Source organism: Parasteatoda tepidariorum, chromosome 6 (genome assembly GCF_043381705.1).
Source record: "Parasteatoda tepidariorum isolate YZ-2023 chromosome 6, CAS_Ptep_4.0, whole genome shotgun sequence".
Taxonomy (NCBI): domain Eukaryota; kingdom Metazoa; phylum Arthropoda; class Arachnida; order Araneae; family Theridiidae; genus Parasteatoda; species Parasteatoda tepidariorum.
This window is the reverse complement of record NC_092209.1, coordinates 10990410-11001335: the sequence shown is the minus strand read 5'-3', so window position 1 is coordinate 11001335 and position 10926 is coordinate 10990410. Positions and strand designations below refer to the sequence as shown.

Below are 10926 nucleotides of genomic sequence, written 5' to 3'. Positions count from 1 at the left end.
AAGGATTAAAACATTTTTTCAGAAAAAAGGACATTGGCAGAAAACATTTCAACTTATTTGAGTTTTATATAAAACAAAATACTGCCCTAAAACAATAAAGTAACAATCAAAATCAACCAGAATTTATTAACAGAAAATTTATATAAATAAATTATCAAAACTATTTATATAATAAAATAAAAATAAAACAATTTATAACAAAACAAATAATAAATTAAGGAAAATTTAGAACTACATATAATGAAACAAATAATAAATTAAGTAAAAAATAAAACAATTTATAATAATTAAAGTAGTTATGACATTCTTAACAGCAAAAGTGTATATTTTTTCTTCGTAGAAAAATATATTTTCGCTAGTAAATATATTTCAAGTATTTCAATATTTAATTTTATAAAAATAGATATTAAAGTTATGAAACGAAAGTTAAATTTTATTATAAACTATCTGAAACAAAAAGCTAATAATCAAAATAGAAAAAATGCAATAAAAAAAACAATGATAAAATCAAAAATTTAAAAAACAATAATATTACGATGCATATATATATATATATATATATAATACATTCCTTACACCGTCGGTAGTCTATATAGCAATTACTGAGTTGTTAATCAGTAGAAGTACAAAACTGTACTTTTATAATTTATTAGCTTTAGTAAATTTTGAGCTGTTAGTGTTCAATATTGTTTAGATCAAATTCGATTCAGCGTTAAATACCATCCTTGGTTGTCTATGGTTCTTAAAAACGATTTCAAAATACATATAAACAAGAATTTTGAAAACTGTTTCATACCAGTTTACTTTATAAGATTATTTTGTTATTNAAAGAATCGATTCTTTTTCAAAAACGAACTTGATGAATCGATTCACAAAAAAGAGTTGATTGAAATATCGATTCGTTCGTTTTTCGCACATCACTAATTCTGACTACTACTTGACCGCTCGACATATTGAATAAAGCAATATTAGAATTGCTGGTGAATGCTGAGAAATATTTTAGTGATTAAGAAACCTACTCGAATTTCGCTCGATTTGAAACCTGCTCAATTTATTAAAAAAATATCTTGTGGTAACAAGATACATACCCGACAACTTTTACGCATTTGGCGTAAAATTTTATTTCTATCTTTAAAGTGGTAGAAAAATGTATGCTTTTTATATATTCCTTGCATTTATGAACTTAATTTACAATTTTTTTGACCACCACCATTTTTTAAATAATTAAGCATATAAATTAATTTGTAATACTGTCATGGCAGTCCGCATAAGCTTTTTTTAAAATACAATGTACGTTTCTGCCTAAAATTGAACTTTAAATTCTATATTACTAACACTGGGGAATATCCTACTCGAAAGGATTAAAAGTTGGCAGGTATTGAGATATAAGTTCTTTGTAGTTAAGTATTTACTTTTAAATTAATTTTTTCATCACTACACATAAAGATTTAAAGTATCGTATGAAATGCAACTTTATTACATTTATTTTGTGGTTACCCTTATAAAGCGTGAACATAATTATCATTATTCTACAAATTTTACAATCAAATTCGCTACCAATTTTATTAAAACTATTGCTGAATGCGCTGCAGTTGGCATCTGTGGAATACACTTATGAAAAAGTTGAACTGGTTCGATATTCCCCTAGCAGGATGCCTGCCGGTCACATAAATTTTGGCGACCGCCATTCGAATTTCGATGGTTTTTGATCTACCATATGATGCAGTTTCATTTACAGATCTGAAATATTGTGCAATTGGAGTTAGTTTTTGAAAAAAAAGAGTGGTAATTGACAGAATCACTGTGGGAGATTTCTATTTTAGATTCTCGTCAGCAGTAGACACCATGCCTCTTAAGAACAAAGGTACGCAGCAGAAATGCCAACGGCTCCACTTTCTACTAAAGTTTTTATAAATAGGTAGCAAGTTACTAATTGGTAGCGAATAACTAACTTGTTGAAAACGAATAATTACGTCTACTTTTTTGAAAGCGTCTCCACGAGATGATTGATATTTGATATTATACTTCGGATTTTTAATATTTTAGCGAAGGAAAAATTGCTTGATATGAAAAATATTAAACTAATTATAACTTAAATTATCTTATCACTAAAAAGTACCTCACCAAATGCAGGTTACTTGGAAAAACTGAAAGCTGATGACGAGTTTTTTTCTCAAGATTGCTGATAATTTAATAAAAACTTCCAATTTAGTTTTATGCAATAAAATTTAAAAGATTTCAGTGCCACAATAAACGTTAAGAAAATACATTGTCATACCTGCCAACTTTCAGTCTTTCCGAGAATGGATTTTCAGAGTGGTTGCAAAACAATAAACGAAAAACAACTTGACTTAAAAATATATTTATATTTTGATCCCGTTGAAATTCGCCTGCTTCGAATGATTATTATGCTTTCATATATTTATTGTAATTATTTATATGTAGTGGTGGTCAAACTCATTTATAATTTTCATTATAATTCAAAAAGTTAATTGGAATAACCTGAGTATTGCTACCACTTTAAATTTGGAAATAAAATCTTCCGGAAAATGCGGAAGAGTTGGCAGGTATGCATTGTAAATGTACATGAATGCTACCACTTTAAGTCGATCTTTGCCAAAATAAATATCGGATATTAAAGTTGTAGGAAAATGGGATTATTATTTTTTTTCGAATTCCTCCCGAATTCAATTTTATATTTTTTAATCATTGTAAAATGGTAGAAAAAGCACTTTCGCAAACACGTATTTATTGATATTAATTATTGATATTAATCATGCTTATTTAATTTTGTTGTTGTTAGCTATTAGGACATTGGGGGGGGGGGAGACTGTTCTTGTTTTCCCGAGGCGCCATAAATGGAAAGGAATTCTACTTCTGCCCCTCCAATTTATAGGGCGAACCCATTCATGCATCCATTCATTCATCCACAGATCGTAATTTTGACCTGAATCAGAGAACAATCAATTCAGTACTCCCAGACGTATTGATTTTTAATGAGAACGTGGAGGGCTTTGTGACCAGACAGATTTAATCTGCACCAGTCACCATTCTCTACACGGTCTTTGGCAATCTGGATTGGTACTCCACTTCTCACAAACGTGAGTCTCGCGCCCTGCCAACCAAACTATCGCGACCACACTTGGATTTTAATATACTATATTATCACTTTCTCTGCTTCTTATTTCCGGCGTGCCATTTTATAAAAACGAACGTTATTTTTAACCACAACGTTTACGCTTTGAGTTTATGTCACCTTTTGTGTTTTGCCTCTTTTAAAAAGTCTTGTCCGCAGATCATTGGTAGTAAATGTGCGGATATATAGGATGAATATAAATATGATCGCGTTGAATGACTTTAGCTCATTGATGAATGATTTCAGCTCACGTTGAATGATTTTAGCTCGCGTTGAATGATTCAGTGTACTAAATGTAACTTGCAACCCCTTCTATAGTTAAGGATAGTGCTTGCAGCCGAATGTTTCTGTGTTACTTTTTTTAATCTTTCTGAAAACCTATTTTCAGCCATAGGCGAGCATGAAAAAATGTTTTGGGCACAAGAATTTTTGTTTAAAAGTTTTATATTGAAAATTGAATTTGCATGAACAATTTATGCGATTTGACTCAAAATTTTTATTTTGCAATCTAAAATTAAATATAAAACTATGTAAAAAAAATCGAATACCTCACAACTCAATTTTTTTCGACTAATTTTAAATAAAACATTAATAAAAATAAAACTTTACTAAAAATTCGTATAAATATCTTTGTATAAACAAATTTTATAATCGAGTGCAAAAATTGTTCAATTCTTTTTAAAAAATTTTGAGATACGGCGCAGTACGTTATAAGTAATCTTAGCATTGCAGAGTCCAAACTTTAGATCGCCCTCCTGGTCTATCTACGGGGACCGTATTTGCCAGAGAAAGGCTACCCCTTTCATTTTGTGTATCAGGAATCAAAATGCATCGAAAAAAATATTTGTTTATTCAGAGAAAGCATTTTTCTAGGCCTGATGGTTTCGTAATTTAAAATATCGCCAATACGAGTTAATTAGCATGTTTGATGTCATGGAAGAGAAGATTGAGTTTTCGAACTTGATTATCCGATTATTAGATCAAAAATTATTCAGTATGGACCGTTAATTTTTTTGCTCACACTATATGGATTAAACAAATAAAGAAAAGAGCTTTTCTATGCTTGAAATAGAAATTTTATAAAAATGTTGATAAATGTATTAAATTATTACAGAAAAAAACTATTTTGCTTCATTTTTTTTTAGGTACGCTTTATGGAATAACAAATGGAATAGCCACGTTACCAGGTTTTCTTGCACCAGCATTTATTGGATACATTCTTAGCAGTGGAGTAAGTTTTACTACATAATTTAAAATATTACAGTTTTCAGGAAGAAAAAAAATACAACACGGTGGTACAGATTTTTTGTTGCATTTATATAAGTGCTTGCTTACCTGATTTGGGTGTAGGATTTTCGAATCTCAAATTAAATTAGTTTTGTTCCGAAAATTACAAATTTTGTTTTAAAAATGATATTTTTAGTTTAGCTTTTCTTTTCTAAACGCACAAGTTTATAAAGAACAAATAAGGAGAAAGCGCTGGTTATGAAAATATGTAATGAAAACACTTCTACACAAAATCTATGTAAACAATCTTTATTTTCGCAACAAATGTTTTTTAATAATTGGACTGCGCAGACTATTTAAAAAGTGGTTTAGTTGTAAACATGAACCTGAATTCTACCTTAAAAGTGGTTTAGAGAAATTTATCATATGTATTTGAGAATTGAATTTGTGGTGGTTGACAAGAATATTAGACAAACCAATCATATTCAAAATTTAAAACAAATTTTGAGACATATATTTGCTATAACTTTCGTATTTTTACTACATTTTCTATTAAATGTAGTAAAACTATTTAGTATTTTCTATTAAATGGCTCTTTTATAAATTGGTTTACCTTCATAGTGGTCTGATCGGACTACCAGTATGACCTGTCTTTCTGTTTTAGGAGGCTTTGCTCCAATGAATCAAAAAAAATTTTGGCTACGGACATGCTTCTAAAATCGCTTAATTTTACCCAGAAACTAATTTCATATCAGAGTGTGTAAGTATCTGATGAAACAGAAAACAAAATTAAATTTATTCCTCACTGTAATAATCTAACTATTTAAACATTAATTTCATCGTAATTGAATTTGTCAATGAAGGAAATATTTACAAAAACGTAATATATAAAATAAAATATAACTATTTTAAACTGTATAAAACATCTGGGTAAATGAAGCCGCTGCGGCTTTTTTCCTATTCATCATAAAATACCCATATAGGACATACTTAGTACTGTTGAACTACTGGGTTAGTTGAACCTGAAAAAAAAAGAAACGAGAAAGAATAACACGGGTGACAGCGCAGCATGACGGAAATACTTGAACTTGAACTGGAGTAGTGTACAGAGTGCCTGTCCGCGAAGCGGACAATTGACTCTTTCATCTGTGGTGATGCCCGTGAGCGCCTGTAATGTTGTCGATGGAGAGATTGGTAGAGTGGCGAGCGAAAACGCAGAAGCGGAAGTCACGAATTAGTTTATACTAAGAGTGAATAGTCCTTATATATGGTGGTTACTATGTAGTATGAGTGGCATATAAAAGTTAGGTAAAAGACTAAGGGTGGTATGATCGCGAGTCAAGGATCACCCTTCTGGTCATTTCCCCTCTCTGCGAGCATCCATAAATATAAAAGGATGGCCACTATTTGTAGTGCTTTGATAGAATACAATCAGAGAGCATAAATTGGGTTGTGGCTTTTCATATCCACAATAAGCTCTTTATTTAGTAGGGTGTTAAATCTACCTGGGTCATTATTTTTTTATTTGCTATAGAAGCTAGCATTTAATTTGTTAATGAAATTCATTATAGGGTCGATGTTGAGGTCTTTTTTGATATTAATGTTAGGCAGGTATCTGGGTGCACCGGTAATGCGTCTTAGAATTTTGTTTTGAACAATTTCGAGTTTGTTGGTCCGGGTTTTGTTAATAATATTGCCCCAGGCGGGGCATGCATAGGTGAGAATTGGCCTTAGGCATTGCAAGTAAAGTAGACGATTGAGGTCAATCGGGATGGGACGGAAATACATAACATAAATCTGTAGATATCAAAACGGAAAAAGATTTAAAACTGGTAACTAAAAAATTTCTTTTTTTTCTCAGTGTAATGAAATATTTATAACTACCAATATTTTTTAACGAATACAATTTATATAAACAATTGCTCCTAGTTTAACTCCTAGTTGCACTCCTAGTTTAAACTAAATTGTGACTTCCACTTCTCTCCATCGACATCATTACAGGGACAGGCACTTTGCTCTCTACTCCATTTCAAGAAGTAATTGTTTCTATGCCATTAGAACCAGTCCCCCTAGGGCAAATTCACAAATTAAGAGGTCTGGTACCTTAACAAATACAGATCGTCGTCGTCATAGTAAATTTTTTTAGCAATAAACTGTGTGTAATTAAAAATAGGTTGACTCCTCTCGAAAATTATCTATTATAGAAATAGTACTACTACTAGCGTTTTCTTTTTTTTCGTCTCTCTTGAAGGCCTGATCATCCGTAAAACAAATATACAAGAAAAAGGTTAATAGAATTTAAAAAGTTTTTCTTTTTCACAGTAAACTAGATTGCTGCAATGATTATAACAAATTTAAGAAACTAATTTTTGTTGTACCTTAACATGGATGAACGAGTAAATTATGTTGGATTAGTTTTTTTTATTTTTTTTTTAGAGACAAGAAAGAAATAGTTAATTCTCTTAAGCATCAAAATTAACGATAAATTTAGAAACTATGGACTTACCCTTGGGAAACAAAACGCGTTTTTAACTCGTTGAATGCTATGGGAGTCACTTTTAACCAGCACTGAATTTGTTCATAGCGCCACAGGGGTTACAGGTGATCGGCGAAGCCAAGATAATTAGAAACACATAATTTGGGTGAATTTGTAATTTTTTTTTACATTGTTATCGTTACTAAAATGGTTTGAAGAAATTAATGCAATATAGAACACACAAAAATAGTTTTATTTATATACACAGCGATGCAAATTTGCTCCGGACAGCGAATAATATTTTCAAGTGGTAGTTTATAAATTGTGATTCCTAAATTAATAAATTTAATTTAGTAGATTTTTATCCACCATTTTTTCTAAACAATTCATAGGCTCACCAGTTTTTTTCAGTTATATCATGGTAAATCTTTTTCAAAACTAGCAAAATGTGTCCAATATTTGCAAATTTAGTTTGTAGTTATTTACGGTCGTAACCATACTGGCAAGCCGTGTAAAATTAGCGTGGCATTCAACGTGTTAAAGTTTTCGAACGATATTGACGAGTAGAAAATGAATTATGTAGGATTACTGTGTGCCTGAGGCCACTTGCGGCCCTTTTCCATCCAACTCCTACATCAGAAAGCCTCCACACAGTTTTTTATAAGTAGTCTGCGTAGATTATTTAAAAAGTGAACCACTTGTGCGCATGAACCCAAAACCTATTATAAAAGTAAATGAGAGAAATTTATCTTATATATTTGAGAATTGACTCTGTAGTGGTTGACAAGTAAATAAAAACAAACCAATAATATTCATAAATAAAACAAATTTTTAGTCGTATATTTGCTACCATTCTTATTTTAACTAGGTTTTGTATTAAATGACTCTTTCGGATAGTGAAAAATCTTTCACAGTGGTCTGATTGAACTACCTATTAAAAAAACCGTGAGAAGGCTTTCAGTTATAGTAGGCGTTGCCTTTTCCCATTCATCATAAACTTGTAGATATTTCGATGAGCTGGTGGAGTTCAAATGAAGTATATCGATGCGCACAGTCAACCGAGAGCAGGGCTGCCAACTATTACCCTTTATTAAAATATAAAATTGAATGATAGATAACTAAAAATGAAAGTCAGTAGAGTATTTTGGTAGCACTTTCAAAGCCTCACGTTGAGTGTTGGAACAAAAGTGGCCATTTAATGTTTTAATGCACTTTTTTCAGTTAAACTTTTTTTCCGCTAAACAACATATAAATGATTTAAAAATCAATATTCAAAGCCACTTCGTTCCAGCTCTTCAATGATGAGACTTTTAAATTGTTGGCAAAATTACCAAAACTTCTGAAAGCTTCGGTTTTTAAATATGTACCACTTTATAAAATATTTTGCATAGAACGTAGTAGTTGGCAGACCTGCCTGTTTCAATAATGACTGTTAACTATTGGGGGAAAATGAAATAAGTATTTACCTACAATAACACCTCAACAGCTACTTCACTGCCACTAGGAAAAGCTTCTTTAAGCGAGGTGTTATGTTTCAATTGTAGTGCAAGCAAAAACAATTCTGATACATTGAACATTTCCATACTAATGCGACCACTCTATGATAATTTTCCTGATTAATAAATAACCCTGAAATCGTAACTTATCAACGCCTCCTACTAAGGTTCCTACACTATCAGAGCTGACCTATGAAGCAATATTGGAGCAAAAAAGTTCGCAAGTTAACATTACGTTAGTATTAGTTATGTTGTTACAGAGATGCCAACTGCTCCGGACACGCCAAAATAATTTAAAAAACGGTAAATAACAACAAAGTAAATTTTGCAAATACTTGACAATATTTGCATGTTTTTAAAAATGTTAAGCATGTAATAAGTATTATAAAGTGGTGAATTATATAAGCCTACGCATTGTTTAGAAATAGTGGTGGATTAAAATCTACTAAATCGAACTTATTACGCCAAGAATTACAATTAATAAACTACCACTTGAAAATATTTATTCGCTGCTCTTATGTTAGCGCTTTGCTCCAGCAATAAATGATAAGTCGGCCTGTCTAATTCAGGGGCTCTACCTCCTACAACTGAAAGCCTCCACACGGTTTTTTATAGGTAGACCGATCAGACCACTATGAAAATAAACCAGTTTACGAAAGAGTCCTTTTATACAAAATCTAGTAAAAATAAGAAACTGATAGAAAAAATATTTTTAAAAATTTGCTTATTTTATAAATATCATTGCTTAATTTATAATTATGATTAGTATATATTAATATATTGCTTAATTTATAAATATGATTAGTTTGTCTTATTTACTTGTGTACCACTGCAGATTCATTTCTCAAATATATCTGATAAATTTCTCTCAATCACTTATAAAATAGAATTCGGGTTCATGCGCACAACTGGTTCACTTTTTAAATAGTCTTCACAGACTATATATGAGAACCGTATGGAGGCTTTCTGATGTAAGAGGTGATGACTGAAGTCTTACCCGCATCATCCAAACTTTTAATGTCTGTTTCTTCCAAGCAGCATCTATAAAATTATTTAAAACCTGGTCTGCCAACATTTAATGCTTTTGAGAATTTTTTTATAATGGTAGCTAAGTTAAAATGTATTAATATTTGCTTTGTAAATTTCATTCAAAGTCATTTTCCACACGGTAATGAACTAAGCGTTTATATGAAACGCTAGTTTCCTCTAGTTCTTTCGTGGCTTTCTTGGTCGAGCAGTATCACCTGCAAAACTCTGTGCAAAGAAGGTAACGTGTTCGAATCTCGTTGTCACCCTGGAAGTATCTTCGTGATCAAAATTAACAGACATTCTTACAGCTGTAGTGGTTGATTGGTTACCACTTAATAATATATTAACCAAAGATAATAGTTATTGGTAGTCTTAGTTGGAAATTTTAATCAATAGTTTTTAATATTCATTTTGACTTTAACCATTGTTATTAATTTTCAGCAAACTCTGAAAAACTGGGAATTTGTCTTTCTGAGTTCAGCTGCATTTCATTTTCTAAGTGGTTTATTCTATATCATGTTTGCTTCTGCTGAAGAACAACCGTGGAATGAAGTCAAACCAGAAGAATCATCAGTGACCAGAAATGACTCTCTTTATAAACCAAAAGTACAGTATAATGAATACAATAGCTGATGCATGACCACTGACCAGAAATGACTCACTTAATAAAGCAAAACTACAATAGCTGATAACCAGTGACCGGAAATGATTCACTTTAAGTGAATTTACAATATATAGTGAATACTGTAGATGATAGATGACCAGTGATCGTAAATGACTTCCTCTATTTATAGAGGGAGTCATTTAATATAGTGAATATCTTCAATATAGTGAATGTAACAGCTGGTTCATTTTGAATATATTTTTAAATTAAAAAAAATCCATCTAAATATGTTAGTTCAAGCTATTTCCTTAACTGTAACTTATTCGGAAAAGAAAAAAAAACTGGTTAAAAGAACACTTTGTCTTAGTTATACTTCAGGTAGAAATAAACTTTTCGTGTCTTCCGCCACGCATTAACAGAGGTAATATAAATACAGTCAACTCATTTATTTGTTTTAACTAATAATTAGTAGTTGTTCATTTTCCTCAGAAAAAATTGAAAATAATACGTTTTTGCAACCTGTTGTTTTATCTTTTCCGAATAGGCAACAATCCTCTGTGTTCCAAAGAAAATGATTTTTTGAAAACATTTTGTAATTAACCCCTTGGGGACGGGTAATTCATAAAAGCTTTTGTACAAAATCAGAATAAGGATGTAAATAAATAAAAAACGGTAGTTTATATGTAGGCTTAAAATTTGTCAGAATTACTATGCTTTGACTTTAATTATTGTTATTTTAATCATATATATAATTAATGTCAGTTGTTGTTGTTGCTAATTCCCATCTGGTCTGACGGGGTCAGACCAGATCAATAAATCCGTTGACATTAAGAAAATCCGAAACCAGAATGGGAGAGGAATGAATGTCGTTCCAGTCCAGCCCTAAACAGTTCAAGATGTGCTCAGGTGATGCCTGGTTTTGTTGGCATTTAGGGCAAAGAGGAAAGATCTTTTGATT

General features: G+C 31.1%; 1 protein-coding gene across 1 annotated transcript in view; it reads left to right on the top strand.

Moving 5' to 3' along the window:
- The window catches only part of LOC107447482 (uncharacterized), an 84481-nt gene extending 73818 nt beyond the window's left edge, over nt 1–10663 (top strand). The window contains exons 21-22 of the mRNA XM_071181641.1: nt 4282–4367; nt 9806–10663. Coding sequence (XP_071037742.1) covers nt 4282–4367; nt 9806–9997 — 278 coding nt within the window. The 3' untranslated portion in view covers nt 9998–10663. The remainder of the gene's footprint in view (nt 1–4281; nt 4368–9805) is intronic.
- The last annotated feature ends 263 nt before the right edge of the window (nt 10664–10926 follow it).